Source organism: Plecotus auritus (assembly GCF_963455305.1).
Source record: "Plecotus auritus genome assembly, chromosome: 5".
Classification (NCBI taxonomy): domain Eukaryota; kingdom Metazoa; phylum Chordata; class Mammalia; order Chiroptera; family Vespertilionidae; genus Plecotus; species Plecotus auritus.
The window spans coordinates 176,756,992-176,777,456 of record NC_137776.1 but is presented as its reverse complement, the minus strand read 5'-3'; the positions used below and the strand labels follow the sequence as shown (position 1 = coordinate 176,777,456).

At 37.6% G+C, this 20,465-nt stretch overlaps 1 protein-coding gene across 3 annotated transcripts in view; it reads right to left on the bottom strand.

The window, feature by feature from the left end:
* Positions 1-20,465, bottom strand: part of RABGAP1 (RAB GTPase activating protein 1) — a 130,627-nt gene that overhangs the window by 86,526 nt on the left and 23,636 nt on the right. For 2 of the 3 annotated variants that reach the window (XM_080669534.1, XM_080669535.1), the window contains 4 exons: positions 10,870-11,104; positions 9,806-10,010; positions 6,216-6,390; positions 5,024-5,181 (listed from right to left, as the gene is read on the bottom strand). In XM_080669534.1, coding sequence (XP_080525660.1) covers positions 5,024-5,181; positions 6,216-6,390; positions 9,806-10,010; positions 10,870-11,104 — 773 coding nt within the window. The other variant, XM_080669536.1, reaches the window with a different exon arrangement.

Here is a 20,465-nt window from a genome sequence, read left to right as displayed (position 1 = left end):
CCAAGAGCTCTGATGGAAATGTACAATGAGATTAATGTTATTTTCATGCCTGTGAACACAACATCCATCCTTCAATTCATGATCAAGGAGTTATTTCAACTTTTAAATCTTATAATTTAAGAAAACACATTTTGTAAGACTATAACCTGCCACAGACAGTGATTCCTCTAGTGGATTTGGGCAAAGTAAATTGAAAACCTTATGGAAAAGATTCACCATTCTAGATTCATTAAGAACATTCATGATTCAAGGGAAGAGGTCAAAAATATCAATGTTAACAGGAGTATGAAAAAAGTTAATTACAACCTTCCTGGATGACTTTGAGGGGTTCAAGACTTCAATGGAGAAGATAACTGCAGATGTGGTGGAAATAGCAAGAGAATTAGTATTAGAAGTGGAGCCTAAAGATGTGGCTGAATTGCTGAATCTCATAATAAAACTTTAATCAATAAGTAATTGGTTCTTATGGATAAGCAAAGACAGTAGTTTCTTGAGATGAAAACTACTGTTGAAGATGCTGTGAACTGTTGAAATGACAACAAAGGATTTAAAATCTATATATATAAAAGTCTAAGCGACCGTTGGGACGAATGACCAGTCGATCAGTCACTATGACGCACACTGACCACCAGGGAGCAGAAGCTCAATGCAGGAGCTGCCCCCTGGTGGTCAGTGAACTCCCACAGGGGGAGTGTTGCTCAGCCAAAAGCCAGACTCACGGCTGGCGAGCGCAGCTGCAGCGGCAGGAGCCTCTCCCGACTCCACAGCAGTGCTACCAAGCAGCAGTGGTAGGTGGAACCGGCCAGCATGAGCGCAAGCGATGCAGGGCCGGCTCAGGCTCCACCCTGGCTGCCTGCCGCTTGATGCCTGTGGGGATTGGGCCTAAACTGGCAGTCGGACATCCCCCGAGGGGTCCCAGATTGCGTGAGGGCACATGCCAGGCTGAAGGCCTCCCTCCCCCATGCACGAGTCCATGCACCGAGCCTCTAGTATTACATAAATATAAAAGCCTAAGCAACCATTCGACTGGTAGCTATAATGCACACTGACCACCAGGAGGCGGATGGTCAACACACAGGCATGGAAACATGGAACAGACTGATGAATCTCAGAGGCAAAGAGGGAGGGGGGAGGGTGGGAAGAGATTAATCAAAGATCTTATATGTATACGAATTTGTGCACTGGTGGGGTCCCTTGGCCTGGCCTGCAGGGATAGGGCTGAAACCGGCAGTCTAACATCCCCCAATGAGTCCCGGATTGCAAAAGGGATCAGGCCAGGCTGAGTAACCCCACTGGTGCAGATGCACTGAGCCTCTAGTATTACATAAACTTATGGAAAAGCAGTGGCAGGGTTTGAGAGGACTAACTCCAATTTCAAAAGAAGTTCTTTTGTGGGTAAAATGCTATCAAACAGCATCACATGCTACAGAGAAATTTTTTGTGAAAGGAAGAGTCAATTGGTGCAAGAGACTTCATTGTTGTCTCATTTTAAGAAATTGCCACAGCCACTCCAACTTCAGCAACCCACAGCCTCATCGGTCAGCAGCCATTAATATCAAGACAAGACCCTTTACCAGCAAAAGGAATTTGACTCACTAAAGGCTCAGATGATGGTTAGCATTTTTAAACAATAAAGTATTTTCAAATTAAGATATGTAAATTTTTAGACATAATGATATGGTACACTTTGACTACAGTATAGTACAAACATAACTTTTATATGCACCAGTAAACCAAAAAAAATTATGTGATTTTTATTGCACTATTCACTTTATTGCAATGATCTGGACTAGAACCCACATATCTCTGAGGCATGTCTGTAAGCTCTAAAAAGAATACTAATGATACAGTTTAAATCAGCTTAAGAAAAAAGTTGAAAATATTCTTAAAATGACATTTTACCAAAATAATCCCCTCATCTCCCACACAACACTTTTTCTAGCTCCTCTATTCTCAAAGGCAAACATCTGCCTATGGCAATCAGCCAATATGCAGCAAGTCTGAATAGTGTCTTATTACTAAACAACTTCAAGAGAATGGCAACAGAACCATTAGAAGACACTATAAAAAGCCACATGAGAGCTCTGAGTACCTACTCAAACTAAAAAGTGGCTCTGAAGAAATAAAATTAGTTTGAAGCTCCTCTACTTTATATAGTAACCAATTTAAGAATATTTTATAACACTGAGATTTTTTTTTAAAAAATCAAAGAATCTTAGCAAAGAAATCTAGAAATGACAAACATATACACAGAAAAATTTTTGCATACAAAACTGTTAAATATTTGTGGCTGACAGAATTTTCAACTATAACGATATACATAGGACTCAATTTTCAACTGGCAATAGGAACACTCATTCTTTATGGTCAGTGGATGCTATAACATAAATATTCAGTTGACTCTTGACTATTGTGGTGATTAGGGACACCAAACACCTGCTCCCAACCTACAACTTGAGTTGACCCTCTGTATACGTAGATTCCCAAGTATGGATCGAAATACTATTGTTGATTCACAGTTGTTGTATCCATGGATGTGAAATCTGGTGATAAGTGGATTATGCTTATTGAAAAATATCTGTGTATGTGTGGACTCACACAGTTCAAACCCATGTAGTTCAAGGATCCACAGTAATACTATCTCTCAGCAGCATTTAAAATATCAACAATGGAAATAAAGTTATTTTTGGTGTCCTGAGTTTGAAGGGCAAGGAAAAGCCATATTAATAAGAAAAGAGTACAGCGTGTAAGCAGTGGAAGTTTACTCACTGATCTGAGTATCTAGTTTATATTTATACTAGAGGCCCGATGCACAAAGATTCATGCAAGAATGGGCCTTCCTTCCCCTGGCTGCCAGCACTGCCTTCGCTCTGGCGGAGCTGCCTTTCTGCCTTCCCACACTGCCCAGAGGCCCGGAGCTGCTGGGGTAGTGTGGAATGCCTGCATCCCACCCCACCCCCAGCCATTCAGCACCTGTGTATGCAAATCAACCCGCTATCTTTGTTGGGTTAATTTGCATACTCACTCCTGGTTGGCTGGTGGGCGTCACGAAGGTACGGTCAATTTGCATCTTTCTCTTTTATTAGTGTAGATTTTTGGTCTTGTCACCATATCTTTGAATGGATTCAACCAGGTAATTTTACATTTAATTCCAATTGTGTAAATTAAAAAAAAAAAAAAAAAATGAGGTCCAGGCTTAACTCCCCTGGGTTTCTTTACATACATACAAAACAAGGACAATATTAAATAGCTAGCCTATCTAATGGGGTTAACTTAAGAAAGACAAAAAAGAAGTCATCTGAATGGTATCAATGAAAATGCCCAACCTTCCTAAGGGCTAAAATGAAAACCATGTTTCAAATTTTAATAATGTAAGAATTATACTTTTTCAAGAACGAAAAGAAGAGCATTAATCCTTGCCACAGCACTTTGCCTACATTTATGTTATGGTAAAACCACATGTTAGAACCACTGGATAAATGGAACTGGGTTTGACAAGTTCAAATCTGACAATGAAAAGAATACTTTTCAATGATTTCATCACTATTATGTTACACAACACTATTTTCTACTATAAACTACAAATTCAGAAAAGCTATGCAACAAAAAGAGAGCAAAACCCTAACAAATGTGACAAGCAAATCTGACCATCCAGGAATTTTCTATATAGCATCTCCTTGGCATGAAGGTGAATAGAAATAGAGATATTTGTACTAGTAATTGTGATCATTCTACCTTAAATACGACTGATTGCAGAAGGAAGTTATTCTAGTGCTTCTCTGAGATATCTTAGAAATCTTTCCTGTTCCTAAGCAGAATTTATAACAGCAGCTACATATATATCTTCAATAAAGGAAAACAATGTAGTTAAAACTGCTTTGTTTCTTAAAAAGGAAAATAAATATTACAAAGTTTATAGGGAAGGAATGCATACTACAGAAAGCACCATGACACAGTTTTGCTCTGAGAATATAAATAAAGCTAATGAGAAAGCACAGAGCACCATGCCTCATACAGTGCATGAATCAAAGTTGAAGCTGCATTATACACTAAATTGGCCACCAGATGGCATGACAATTCCAAAATCTTTGAAGGGAGACTATTAGTTATCAGTTTTCCAAATGAATTAGTACCAGTGTGCCTTTTGATTTAAAATCAAGTATTAGAAGTTAATATTTTCATGTAATTTCACTTTATCCATTTTATGAAGTAGTTATAGAGAAAAGAGACTTCTATATGCAATTATCAATTTTAATCCCTAAAAGCACCAATTTTCTGATAAGGGCTATGGAGAAAAAATCTAATCATTTACAACTATAATATTTTAAAGTATGAAACGATCTTACTCATTTTATAAGTAAGGAAACTATCGCCAGGAAATGTAAAGAAACTTGGAAAAGCTCACACTGTTAATAGTAGCAATAATTAAACTAAATCTAAGTTTTTATTTCTATTTCAGGGTTCTTTTCACTACTCAAAAAAGTATAGTTTTACTTAAAAAGCCAAACCATTTATTTCTGACCTTATATGCAAGGTTAGACTTCAGTCGCAGATCTCACTTGTGTCCTTCCAATGTGTTCAGATAAACCTTAGTGGTAAAACTTGATTTCAACAGCCTTCAGATCTTTAGATCATTAAAATAAAGCAACCAACCAATACCAAAACCAAAACCAAACCCCTGGCAAAACAAATCCAGCTGACTTAGTTTCTGTCATTATTATCTTACTAAAAGAATATAAGAACGGGACATTTCCCCACATTAATTTTTTTTTTTCATTCTTCAAATGTTACCTCTGCAAATTTGCTTGTTTCTTTTCCTTCATCACTTACATTGAAAAAACAAACTCCACCTATTAAAGGCAATCATTTTATAGTATGGAAGTTATATAATCTGACCAGGAGTTTTCCTTGAACCACAGATAATATAGCAGGGTAATACAATTTCAAAAATAAAATAAAATGCCCTACCTAAAATAACCTTTACCATCATCTTCTTTTATTTCTAAAGACACAGATGCCCTACCTAAAATAACCTTTACCATCATCTTCTTTTATTTCTAAAGACACAGAGAAGGTAAAGATGTCACTGTCAGGAGTCTGGGGTGCAGCAGTGGCTGAAAGTGGGGTCTGCTTGGCAGAACGGCGGAAGGCGGTGGCAAAACTGTAGAGTATCCGGCTTACCTACAACCAGACATGTTAGAAAACAGGCTGTTATCACAGGAAATAAAATACTTTTAATTTAAAAAAAAAAATACTTTTAATTTATTAAGACAGAAAGTTACCTACTTTGTCAGGGAGAATAATTCCTTTTTTTCTATTGATTTCTTTTTTATATTTATTCTTTAATTTCAGCTTTATTGGGGTATAACTGACATAAAATTCTAAGATATTTAAAGTGTGCATTATGGTAATCTGATATATGTATACATTGTGAAAGGATCCTCCCCTCCCCGCCGCGCCGCCCGCCCCCCGCTCCCCGACCCCGCATTGATGAATTAACACATCCATGTCATCCCCCGCCCCACCCTTGGTGAGAACATTTAAGTTCTACTCTCTTAACAAATTTTAATTGTATAATGCAGTGTTATCACCTATAGTCACCATGATATATATTAGATCCTCGAATTTTATTCATGAAAGTTTGTTCTCATTTACCAACCTCTCCCTATTTCCCTTAATCCCAGGCAACCTCTCTTCTACTCTGTTTCTATGAGTTTGACTTTTTTGTTATTTAGATTTCCTACAGACATCTTTTGGTAAATTATCTAATTTCTTATGCCTAAATGCAAGCAATACTAAATGGCCAGTGACAGGTTTTTAAAAAAGAAATGGTTGTAAACACTAAAAATCCAATTGAAAAATGATTTTCTAAATTGTTAGGAACTATCTGAATACATTTATCACAATAAAAATAAGTACAAAAATTAGCTCTAAAATAATCGTTTGCAAATGTGTCATTGCTGGAACCAAGATGCCTATTTAACCCAGTCAAGAAGCAGCCAACTGGTCTCCTCTGACACTCTCAGCAACAAGGTTTTGGTTAACCTGCCTTTTAGCTCATTCATATTTCTGTCCATAAGGCTGGACTAAGCAAAACACTTGCAGAGAATTTTCATTTGGCTTATAAGTGACCATAGTAAATACTGCAATCATTTCAACACAGTGAAGGTACAGGTGAAATTTCATTTGCAAATAGTATTTGCTTAAGGACTTACAGCTTCTTGTATTTCACATCGGAAGACATGTATCCTAAAGAGCTCTGCATTGTAATGACTTTCAGTGAAAGCAAAACAGTCACTTTCAGGAGTTCCATCATGCCCTCTGACACAGAAGAGGATTTTGTAGATAGGATAGTTTGCTATTTCAGTGTTTGTCTGAGGATCTAAGAGTCTGTCCAGAAAAAAATATATATAAAAAGATTAGAGGGATTATGGACTATTTTCACTACATCTATATTATGATTTGAGACTCATCTTTCTAGCAGGAAGTTCATATAAACCTTTAGTGGAATTATCTAACCACATTAATTTTAACTCTTGAATTAAGTCACATATGGATTCCTAAAGTTATTGATTACATAATTTCATTATATTAAAAACTACGTAATCCCCAGATTTTAGGAAGGCAATCAGGAAGGCATAAATAATATCAGTAAGTACATATGTTTCTTACATAGTCTGTAACTAAAGACAAGAACAATGAGTAAATTAGTCTTATCATAATAAATCCTTATAGCTGTGCTTCTCATTAGCTCCTAAAACAGTGGTCGGCAAACTCATTAGTCAACAGAGCCAAATATCAACAGTACAACGATTGAAATTTCTTTTGAGAGCCAAATTTTTTAAACTTAAACTTCTTCTAATGCCACTTATTCAAAATAGACTCGCCCAGGCCATGGTATTTTGTGGAAGAGCCACACTCAAGGGGCCAAAGAGCCACATGTGGCTGGTGAGCTGGGGTTTGCCGACCAATGTCCTAAAAGAATGACTTAATCTGCTTTCTTATCTATAAAAATAAAAGCATAATATGCTAATTAAACTGAACGTCATTCCGGAGGAAGCCAGGGCCGGAGGGAAGCCCAGGCCCAGGTGCCAGAGGGAAGAGGGTGCTGGCAGCCGGGGGAAGGAAGGCCTACTCTTGCACGAATTTCACGCATTGGGCCTCTAGCTTAAAATAAAAAGCTGGTGTGTTTGTCAGTGTAAAACATGTTCTTTTGACTCATGGCAAATAAAGGGAGAGAGACTCTAAGAATGTTAACACTTAAGAAAAAAATCATTAATAAAAAATTTAAAATGCCATGCATTGAAAATCAAAGAAATGTTATTCATTCATCAAATATTTATGTGATACCTACAACATTCCAGGTTCTGTTTTGAGCACTGAGGACACAACTATAAAAGGACTAAAAAGAAACTATGCCATTTCAACAATATGCAGGGGCATCTATGGGGAAAGCCTGTGCATAATGGAAATCTGTAAAAGGGGAACTAATCCAGGTTCAAAGGCACTTTGATAAAACTCTGACCCTGGCTGAATAGCTCAGTTAGTTAGGGCATCCTCCTGATACGCCAAGGTTGCAGGTTCAATCTCTGGTCAGGCATATACAAGAAGCAACCAATGAATGAAAAATAAGTAGAGCAACAAATTAATGTGTTTTATTTTGTTCTCTCTCTTCCCCTCCCTTCCTCTCTCTCTCTAAAATCAATTAAAAATATTTTAAACTCTGAAAAACAGGACAAGAGAAACTGGTTTTCTTATATCTTCACAGAATTAAAATAGAACAAAGCATAACTCAGTCAGGAAAATGACTACAGACTAAGAAGCATATAGAAATGAGTGCTAAAGAAACTTTATTAAAAGACTAGGAGAGTATTATGCTAAGAGAAATAAGCCAGAGAAAGACAAGTAACACATGATCTCACTCATATGCAGAATCTAAAGAACAAAATAAACTGATGAACAAAATAGATCCAGAGGCACAGAAACAGGGAACAGACTGATGAATCTGAGAGAGAAGGCAAGGTTGGGTGGTTGTGAAGAAATTAACCAAAGAACTTATATGCACACACATGCATAACCCATGGACCTAGATAATAAATAGTGTGGTGAAGGCCTGAGCCAGGGGTGCTCTAGAAGGGGTCAATGAGGGAGAAACAGAGACATCTGTAATACTTTCAACAATGAAATTTTTTAAAAAAGTTTCACATCAGCCCTGGTCAGCGTAGCTCAGTGGTTAGAGTGTCAGCTGGTGCACCAAGGATCATGGGTTCAATATCTGGTCACTGGCACATATCTGGGTTGCAGGTTCAACCCCTGGTGCTGGTCAGGGCATACAGGAGGAAACAATCCATGTTTCTCTCACATCAAAGTTTCTTTCTGTCTTTCTCCCTCCCTTCTACTCTCTCTAAATATATATATATGTGTGTGTGTGTGTGTGTGTGTGTGTGTGCATGAAAAAATGTCCTTGGGTGAAGATTAACAACAACAAAAGTTCCACATTAATAAATATAATTGAAATTAGGATTTGTGAGATCATTCTTTAAATACTCCAAGAAAAATTACATATGCAGATTTTTGAAATTTCAAATAATTAACTTACTTCTATCCCCATACAACTACAACTCTACTAACATGAAAAGCCAAAATGCTTCTGAGGGTCATGATATAAAACTAAGTGAAGAAAGCATGTTACAAGATGGTATGTATATTTCCATTGTTGTTTAAAAAATTTGTTTCTAATAGTTCTATAAGTATACATGCATATATATGTACTTATATACACACATACACAAACATATACACATACAAATACACAAAGAGGGTCTTAATAAACTAAGATGTTAACTGTTTATTAATAGAAGTAGAATTGAGTATTTTCCTGAATTTTTGCTTATTTATGTACTCTGATTTTTCTGAAATAAGCACATACTGTACTTTTAGGGGGAAATGTTATTTTATTTTAGCTGTGTTCATCTGATTATTTAGAATTCTACATTTAACTAATTTATATAGATATTTGTTATTGATTCTATAAAAATGTAGAATATAGTTAGTATAAAAATAGCCATTTCTAGAGACTTTTCTGGGCCTCAGTCTCATCATCTTAAAAATTAAGAAACTGGCCCAGCCAGTATGGCTCAGTGGTTGAGCATTGACCTATGAATCACGAGGTCACCGTTCAATTCCCAGTCAGGGCACATGCCTGGGTTGTGGGCTCGATCCCCAGTGTGGGGTGTGCAGGAGGCAGCCAATCAATGATTCTCTCTCATCACTGATGTTTCTATCTCTCCCTTCCTCTCTGATATCAATAAAAATATATTTTTTTAAAAAATTAAGAAACTGTACTGAATAGTTCATATTTACCAACAGTTTTTTGTAATTTGCAAAATCAGCATTAAACTCCCTATTGAACTAATGTGTCAAGCTAGTATTTGTATTGGGGGAACACGGAAAACATAAATTGTTAGACTCTCATGTCAATATATTTCAATTAACACACAATCATTTACATTTCTAATGTGCTACACACCAGCGGTCGCCAACCTTTAGGACCTCACGGACCACCAGTGGTCTGTGGACCACTGGTTGGCGACCGCTGCTACACACAATTGGAGTATAAAAAAACTGTTCAAACAAGTGACTATTTTTCTTAAGGGTCACAATACTTGGAAGACATGATAACGTAAGTGCCAGAAGAACTGAACATTACATGAATAAATGTTCTTGTCTTTTGACTGCTTATTTCTAAAACTACAGGTCACAAATCTGATCAACTATTACAAATACTTCAAGAGGCTGGTCTTACCTCACAGTTCCTTCAGACACATTTGGCACTGATAGGGTTACATCCAGTGAAATCTGACACTGGCTTCTTAAGATGGACATCATCCTTAAGGCTTCCACTTCACTCCGGGGAGCATTGACTGAGGCACAGCCTAAGTAAGTTAGCTTGCTAAAGACCACACTGTCCTCATCAGCCACTGGTGTGAAAGGACTTGACCCTTCAGAATCTGAAAGAAATGAGAATAAGATGGTTAATTTTGTTTGATATTTTGTTGAATATGAAAACCAAGTAAAAATCTACAAGTTATATTTAGATTCTAAAATTAAGTACTCATGAGATAATATCCCATTGCTCCAGAAGAAGTGCCCATTAAAGCCAGAAATCTCATACGAGAACTGTCACTAACACCAAAATGTTCAGGTATTGCTGTATTGTCAATCCCAAGTCTATAAGGTGACCTGAGATTCAGATCCAATTTAACTTCCTGCTTCTTCTCATTTGTTTTGACTTTGTTGTTTACATTCAGGAGAAAACAAAACAAACAAACCCTTTAGTATTTCACCCCTCTGAAAAATCCTGTCTTCGTTCTAATCTGCAGTTATAATTATTTCTCTCATTCATCACCTTAGCCACTTTATTAAGTTCTCTCAATCCCCTTGCTCTCCCTTTCCCAATAAACAGTTGCAGTTTTAACACCAATGAGCCTTTCTAATTGCCCTTTTCCACCTTCAGCTTTTTTTTTTCCAATTTGGCAACTATTCCCACAGAACTATAACACAGGCCTGGAGCAAACATCTCTCACCAAGCTTTACTCCTCCATTTGTCCAACACTGTACACAAACTCCTCTTTTAAACATCCTGCAGTAAGATTCCCTAATGTCATTTAACTATTTCTCTTTCTTTGGTATAAATGACAGAATGGTACATCTATTTACTTCCCTCATATTCCCCTAAATCTTGAATCTGAATTCTAGAGAACACAGATAATGGTTTTTGCTCACTCTGAATCAAACCTAGAACAGGGTAGACACTCAAATATTAAAAACAATAACCTTCAGTAATGTAAGCAATGCAGCAATCCTAACCTCCTTGTCCAGGTTGCACTGGCAGGCTCATCTCTGGTTTTTGGAGCCCTACTAATGGCACAGGGTTAATGGTGGATGAAGCTGAGAGCGGATTAGAAAGAGGCCCATCTCCTTCGCCATCCAGTTGCGACCTTTCCACAAGCTCCTTTTCCCCTGGCTGGTCGTCCATTGGAGGATCCATCAGCACATCTGCCAGCTCTTTTTGCAACTGCTGCTCACTTCCATTCCCTATAATCTAAGGGTCACAAATACATGCAATCAGCAAAGTGAGAGAGAGGCCAGGCCTGATTCAAATGGGTCTGCATCTAGAGAAAAATCAGTTTTTCTTTTGATATAAAGGTATTTTCTGAAATGTTTTTTAAAAACAGAATAAATCAAGATCTGCAATAGGCTGCCCTCTTAATTCATAATTATTTTCATGAAAAAGTTTAATGACTTTGAGTCTAATACCCAGAAATACATGTGGATAGTCTATTAATGTTATTAAAAATTTTCTACAATGTCCTAAACTAACAATGAAAAGATTTCTAATTTTACTGTCTGGTGAAAAACAATGCTGTTAAGAGGAATATCTTTAGCAGCTCTTCTCATTGTTAAGAAAAAGGAAAAATCTGTTTGCTTCCAGAAGTTATCAACAGACACATAACTTATTAGGTAATAAAATTTCCCATGTATTTTACTACTCCTGCTGTAAGTACATCTCTTGTATTTCTGAGGAAGACTTCTCTGATATGAACAAGTTCTTAAAGTTATGAGACACTTGAATAAATCTGGAGATATGCATGTATAAAATGTTCCTGAGGAACAAAAGCAATCCATTTCAATAGAGCAGCCGTGGGCAAACTACGGCCCGCGGGCCGGATCCGGCCCGTTCGGCTGTTCTATCAGGCCCGCGGAGCCGAAAGAGCGGAGGGTTCCCTTGCTCTCCCCTCCGCTCCTTTACTTTGAATTTATGTTAGTTCACACAAACACTCCATCCATGTTTTTGTTCCGGCCCACCGGTCCAGTTTAAGAATCCACTGTGGCCCTCGAGTCAAAAAGTTTGCCCACCCCTGTTCTAGTGTCATGATGGTTTATTATTAGTTGCTCAACAAGGAAGCAAACAAGGACAAAATCAAGTGGAGCTTGCCCAATGCTAAAGAAAACCACAGTGACAAAACCCAGTATCGTCATTAAAAGCTTACTCAAGAAAAAATTTTAAAGAATTAATTTAGGAAAAGGAAAGTCATGATGAAAACAAAGTGGCTGATTTAGAGGCTTTCTGAAGAATAAACCCTAACAAAATGTTAAGAGAGGAGGGACTATGAGACTGTTAGAGAATGAGGTCTTCCCAGTAGAGTCAACACAGAAGTTGGGAGGCAAAATTCCAGTTAACAGAGGTACCTCTGGTCTATCAAAGAACCCAATTCAAACATCTTTTATAACTTATAAACTTCAAGTCCCTTTGGCTGTAAATTATGATTGAGAAACAGTCTTAAGTCCTTTTTGCTGACATTTTCCCAAGGAAATTCTAACATATCAGCCACTCCTGCCTTGGAAATAAGAGGAGTGGCTGATATTCAGACAGATGTTCAGCCTCTTAGCTTCAATTACACACAGGTCTGTTTCTGTGAACTTCATTTTATGTTTACAGTTACTGCTAATGGAACTACAAGTGGTTCAGTCAAGTAATTTTAACTCTTGCTTATGTCTAATCCTACTCCTTCACAACTGCAATCAAAATTCTTTTTTCAGAAATTGTGTTTTCAAAAGCACCTAGAAAACAAACTAGAAATTAGTTTCAATTAACCTCTTATACTTTCAGAAACACTGAATCACCAGAAGTAAACAAAAGATAACCAAATTGAATCCACACTGTTTTCTAAGGGAAGGAGAACTAACATCAAGAAGGACAGTGAAGCCCTGGACAGGTAGCTCAGTTGGTTAGAGCATCGTCTCAATATGCTAAGGTTGTGGGTCTGATCCCCAGGCAGGGCATATACAAGAATCAACCAATGAATGAATGAATAATTGGAACAACAAATCAATGTTTCTCTCTCTAAAATCAATAATAATTTTTTAAAAAGAACAGTTCAGAGCTTCCTAAAAACAGATGGAAAAAAATATTAGATTCCATGTTTAAGCAATCAGTAATTATAACTGAGAAGGCAATCATTAAAAGAACAACTAAATTAGAGAGAAGCCATTTTACATGCGATGAAGTATTTTGTTCTTTTCAATATAAGACATACTATGAGTAAAACTCAAGTTTTCTATTGCGTTGGTTGCCTACATTGTAATGTATTTGCCAATCATGAAAATATACTTAACCCTGAAAGAAAATATTTATACGTTTACCTTTTGTGTTTATACATGTGTATTTCGCATTCTTCCCTCGTTTATAAAGTCTATAAACATTAAGAACTGCCTTCTATTTCCTTAACTCATCTTTAAAGACTAAGAAAAAGTAATGTCCACACAAAAAATAATTTTTAAAAGCTGCTTAAAAATAGCAACCTAACATATGCCTTAATAATTAAGTCCAATACAGTACTCAACAACTATCATGTTAAATCATTTGTCAACCTTTAACCCAATTTCAAAATTACTATCTGTAAAATTGTAATACACATATTTATAATATACATACTTAAATCAATTAAGGTGTTTTTTTAAAGATAGTCCATTAATCTTTCCTAGGCATATCGGGAAATAGCCTTGCAAGGTTTCAAATGCTGGACTGCATCTGTCACCTGGAGAACTTGTTAAAACACAAACTGTTGGGCCCTAACAGAATTCCAAATCAGTTAAGTCTGGGGTGGGCTCGATAATTTGCATTTTAAAAGTTCCCAGGAGATGGTGATGCTGTGGTCTAGGGACCGCACTCTAACCACCAACCTTCGATTAATGGTTCTTTAACCATCTATATATATAAAAAGCCAGTGACCGCAACACCAGAACAACCAGAATGACTGGTCACTATGACGCTCACTGTGCTCACTGCGGCTGACCAACCGGCCCGATCCGGGGCAGGGCTAGCCGGCCAACTGCCTGCGGCCCCTCCCCCCAGCTGGCCCCACCCCTGATCAGCCCCCCCACCCTGGGGATGGGGACAGCTGACCTTCCACAGCCTCTTCCCCCCCCCCCCCACCCACCAGCCCGGCCTGATTGGCCCCCATTGGGGCCCGCCGGACCCCACCCGTGCACAAATTTGTGCACCAGGCCTCTAGTGACTACATAACACAATTACCAATAGTACCAGGGACCATGTTAAATTCAAACACCTGCTCCTCCCTCTGTCCCCTCACCTTCCACTCTGACAACTCAATCAGTCTCAGAAGTAGAGCCTGGGCATATGCATGTTTAAGAAATTCCACAGGTGATTTACAAAATAGATAGCAGGTTAGATTAAGCCAGCAGGCTTTTAGTTTCTTGATGCCTGGTATAGATGAACAACACCTTAAACAAACCAGCAACTGCTTATCTCTAAACTTTTTGCTATAACAGAAAATAAACCCATAATTAATAGAGCCTTCTGTTCCTTGCTGTCAAAAGCATTCCTAACAGATACTACAATCATCTCTAAATAAATATAATTGCAGTCAATCAAGATGCTATGATATTAATGAAAGGGCAGACATATAGATCAATGTAACAAAATAGAATCCAGAAATAGATCCACACATATATGGCCAATTGGTTTCAGCAAAGTTGGCAAGGTAATTCAAGGGAGAAAGGTAATTAAATAAAACAAATGGTGCTAGAACTATTAATTTGACACCCATACACATGCAAAAACATGAATCTCAACCAATACTTCATATCATATACAAAAATTAATACAAAATGGATCACAGATCTAAACGTAAATTCTAAAACTATAAAACTTACAAGAAAAATAGGAGAAAATCTTTGCAATCTTGGGACACAATTTCTTAGGACACAAAAAGTGTTCATAAAAAAAATTTGATAAAATGGGCTTATCAAAACTATAAATGTCTGCTCAAAAGTTACTGTTAGAGAATAAAGAGAAGCCACAGACTTGGAGAAAATATTTGCAAACTATATATGCTATGAAGAATTTATATCCAGAGTCCACAGAAAATTCTCATAAGCCAATTATAAGAAAACAAGCAACCCAATTAAAAAAAATAGACATTTCACCAAAGAAACACGAATGACAAATAAATATAAAAGAAATTCAGTATCAGTAGCCATTTGGAAAATCAAAACCACAATAGTATGCCTCTATACACCTATAAGAATGGCTAAAATTAAAAACAAAACAATCCTGACAATACCAAGGGCTGGCAAGGATTGCAGCAACTAAAAAACTCTCATGTATTGCTGGTGGGAAGGCAAAATGGTAAAATCACTTTAGCTGTTTTTTGGTAAAATTTTATAAAGTTAAATATATATTTACCACATGACTCCCTCCTACGTATTTACTGAAGAAAGCTAAAAACATAAGTCTACACAAAGACCTGTGTGCAAATGTTTATAGCAGCACTAATCATAATCACAAAAAACTGAATAAAAAGTAGTATTTATCAACTGGTGAATGGATAAATAAATGCCTATGGCCTCTATATAACAGAATACATCTCAGCAATAAAAAGTAATAAATTACTAATACACACAGAAACAAAAATGAACCTCAAAGGCATTATTCTAAGCCAGACACAAAAGGCTATATATTGTATGATTCCATTTATATGGCATTCTGGAAAAGGCAAAACTATAGGGACAGAAATCAGACCATTGGTTGCCAAGGGCTATGAAGGAGGGAAGAGGATTGACTAAAAAGAGGCATAAAGGAACTTTTTGGAATGATGAAAATATTCTGCATTTTGACTGTGATGGTGGTGGTGACAAAAAAGTTTACATTCATTCAAGGTCACATAACTATACATCTAAAAGGGTTGAATTTTACTGGATATAAATTTTACCTTAAACTTGACTTAAAATAAAACAGAAAGAATATATTGAGGTGGGGGCAGAAGCAGGATGGGAGAGGTCAATGGGGAAAAAGGGGACATATGTAATACTTTCAACAATAAAGATTTAAAAAAAAAAAAAAAGAATATATTGATCACGCTCTCCCTCCCAGGAGCGTACCCATACACCCATGCCTTTCCTTCCCCCCCTCGCGGCATCGCCTAAACTCTAAGGGACCCCACAAGTCTTGTAACAGGGGAACAATGGGCAGTCACAGCTCATCCAGGGCTAACCCTCTGAACCTGTCTCTAAGACTCCCTTTTCTCTGACTTCTCAGTGAGTCAAAGCAGCCAGACCTAGTCTCTCTCCTGTTGCTTTTTCTATCCTAGGCCCTTCCTTGTTTTACTGTCCCCAGCTTTAATAAACATACTCTCAAAATGAAAATATATCAAAAAAACCCTAAAGAATATATTGATAGTGTGGGAGGCTATGCATATGTAGAAGCAGGCATTATATGGCAAATCTCTGTACCTTCCTCTCAATTTTACCATAAATCTAAACATCTCTACAAAATAGAAAGAAAATAGAAAAAAAAAGTAGTTTCTACTAACAATGCAGTTAGAGAATACAACTGTTCCTTTTATCTGCTGCTCAGTAGGTGTTCTTCCAGGATTCTGTTTTTGCTAATAACCTCTCCTATGCCATCTCACCTCCCACGATATATAAATAATCACTAACCTAATCCTACAACCCCTTCCTCAACTATCTACTGGACAAACATCTTCAGCTAGATACTCCAAACTCATTGCATCAAAACTTAACTCACTGGCCCTAACCAGTTTGGCTCAGTGGACAGAGTGTTGGCCTGCAGACTGAAGGGTCCTGGGTTTGATTCTGGTCAAGGGCATGCACCTTGGTTGCGGGCTCAATCCCCAGTAGGAGGTGTACAGAAGGCAGCTGATCGATGTTTCTCTTTCATCAATGTTTCTAACTCTCTATCCCTCTCCCTTGTTCTTTGTAAAAATCAATAAAATATATATATTTTTTAAAAACTTAACTCACTGTCTGACTGTCCTCCTGTATCAATTTTTTTTAAACAGATCAATGAATTGCACTACTATCCACTCAGTGGCCAAATGAAGGATCATGATCATCCTTGCCTCCTGTCATTCCCACACTACTCACATCCTACTGATCCTTGCTCAGTTGTGCACGTTTTCCTTCTCTCTCTCTGCACAGCTAACACTACATGACAGCGTCTTTCATTTTACACAAGCATACTGCAAAGGTAGTAGTTTCCATGCCTTCTTTCTCTGCTGTGACCTATCTTTCCTAGTGCCATTCAAGTTATAATTGCAAATTTTAGTTCTGATCTAGCATTGCCTTATTTTTTAAACCCATAATGGAAAGCTCAAATTCATATCTACTAGTATATTCTACGAGTTTTTCACAATCTACCTTTCCATCTCTTATCAGTCATATCAAACTACTCAACTTTCCCAGGACACATCATAAACTTTCAAGCATCTAGACCAGCCATGGGCAAACTACGGCCCGCGGGCCGGATCCGGCCCGTTCGGCTGTTCTATCCGGCCCGCGGAGCCGAAAGAGCGGAGGGTTCTCTGGCTCTCCCCTCAGCTCATTTACTTTGAATTTATATTAGTTCACACAAACACTCTATCCATGCTTTTGTTCCGGCCCTCCGGTCCAGTTTAAGAACCCATTGTGGCCCTCAAGTCAAAAAGTTTGCCCACCCCTGATCTAGACTTTGCATAAACATTTTGCTTTCCTGAAAAGCCACCCTCTTCTCCCTTTTTTCTTTAAGACAAAGCTTAAATTCTGTTACCTCCTCTGGGTTTAACTGCTCCCTCCTTAGGGAGTGCTACCATAATATTAGCATATGTATTTACTAGAGGCCCAGTGCATGAAATGGCTGCTGGCTGCCAGTCGGGGCCTTCCTTCATTCCGCACCGCCACCTGGTAGTCAGCGCACGTCATAGCAAGCAATCGAACTCCTGGTCGGTCAAAATCCCAAGGGGACACTTCGTATATTAAGCTTTTACATATATATAAAGATTCTATATTAGAGAAGATTCTAGCATTGCTACTTGTTTTAGAGAATATTTGTTTAGTGAGTTTAGTGAGTTTCTTGAACCAGACTGATCATTATTAGATAGCAGAGACTGTTTCTTAAGTTATCTTTATACTCCCAAAGATAAGCAACTAGTGCAGAATACACCTGCAATACATGTTTACTGAACTGAATTTTATACTTGCAAACAATAGAAGCCAAAATAGTACGATTTTATCCAATTTGGATATGATTCTGGTTTACAGAAAATAAAATCTAATCTGAATGATTTATTTTAAACTTTGTTTTAAAAACAAAAACAAATACCATCACTTTCTATTATTCTGAGAGTATCATTAAGGTTTAACATTTAAAATAAAAAATACAGGACCAGCCCTAGCCTGTTTGGCTCAGTGGATAGAGTGTCGGCCTGCAGACTAAAGGGTCCTGGGTTTGATTCCGGTCAAAGGCACATAACCTGGTTGTAGGATCCTGAGGTCCCTGGCTCTGGTTGGGGCTCGTGCAAGAGGCAACCAATCAATGTGCTTCTCTCACATCAGTGTTTCTCTCTGTCTTTCCCTCTCTCTTCCACTTTCCCTAAAAATCAATGGAAAAATATCCTCAGGTGAGGATTAACAAAAAACATATATATATATATGTTTATAATATATATAATATATATAATATATATGACCAAATAGCATGCTACAATTCACAAACAATAAACTTTGAAGTCCAAAAGACTTCTAACTTACTTAGCACAATATAAAAATAAAAAAGCAAACGTGTACAAATAATACAAATAAAGTCACATTTAGATTTGTGTTCCTCTTCATGCTACATACATGAAGAGGAAGGGAGAGTTCTTTAGGAAACAGTCTTGAACAAAGAAAAACAAGTATAAAGTAGCCAATTTAGTAAGCACTGTAAACACAGACATAAATATTTACAAGGACAGAGACTGCATGGTGAATGATTTATGCATAATTGTTTATAAAGCAGGTGGTAGAAAAAGTATTGGAAACAAGAGCTAGCTTGTGGCACAACTCCAGAAGGCACCATTCACATCATGGACTATGAGAACAGCACCCTTTGGGGTTGTACAGAGTATAGCCTGCGTACCTATCCCTAGTGGCCCTACTTGGGCTCCACAGTAAGACAGACCTGCGTTTGGGACATGGCTCTGACACTAACTCTGTTGGTTGTGAACAAATTAACTCTGGGAGCCACAACTGTCTCATCTCTAAAACGATGGCATTCATGTCTATCTCACAGGATTGTCATGAGGGCTCAATGATACAATAATATGACCACTGGGCAGTTATTTATTTCAGGGACTGTGATTTTTACAGGGGTTATCTCATTTCTTCACAGTACCTGTCATCAGTAGGCATTCAATTAGCATCATCCTATCCCATTTTCAGCCATTTCTAAGTAAACTCTGATCTATCTACTGGAGTTAAGGTTTAGAAAAGCAAATAACTTTTTTAAAAAGTAGTTCTCCACTTTCCATGATCCAGAGAAAACTAAAAACGCACCTACTATTCATGTACAAAAGCAGCATTACTGGAAGAACATCTGTCCTTTCTAAATATATCCAATAAAGATAACAACTTATGATAGAATTGGTCACTGAGAAAAAAACTGCACTTATGGACCAAAGGACAAAGTACTCCAAAGGCAATACCTAGCAGAGTCATTTCCTTTATTTTCTACTTCTCAATGTATAGCCTATTTCCCTTCACTGCAACAATACCAAGGAGGCCCCTCTCGACTTGCCAGTTACACAAAGCTACTTTGCTTTAGGCAGTTTGGGACCCACTGTCAGCGGAGATTCTATGTCCTCAAAGAAGCATGCATGCTTAGGAAATGAAATGTGTGCTTCAGAAATCCACAGGTGATCAAAAAATTACAAACAAATTCCTGATCTACACTTCCCAGTACTTGTGTCTATTGCAAGAAAATATAAATCATAATGGTTCAAACTGAGTAATTTTGCTCAGCTTCAGTATAAAAGCTAAGTAATTTCAAAACAAGTATATAAATTACAATTTTATCAGAAAGCAAGGCACAAAATAACCAGAAGTCCAATTTGGATACTAGAAGAAATAGATACTTATCTCAAATCTACCTCACATACTCCTTTTGGGATCTTCAATAAAACCTTAAATCTCTTTGTACCTCATTTATAAACTGTAGCTGTTTTGATTATTCACTTCTTTATCTTAACTGCATGAAAGAAGGACCAGAGAAAATGCCTAAAATTACCATTAGGAATTAACAATTTAAAGTAAAAAAGGGCCTTGGCCTGTTTGGCTTAGTGGATGGAGCGTCAGCCCGAGGACTGAAGGATCACAGATTCTATTCCAGTCAAGGGCATGTAATTTACCTTGGTTGAGGCTATCCCCCAGCCCTGGGTGGGTGTGGAAGGCAACCAATCGATGTATCTCTCTCACATTGATGTTTCTGTCTCTCCCTCTCCCTACCATTCTCTTAAGAATCAATGGAGCCAAAACCGGTTTGGCTCAGTGGATAGAGCATCGGCCTGAGGACTGAAAGGTCCCAGGTTCGATTCCGGTCAAGGGCATGTAACTTGGTTGCGGGCACA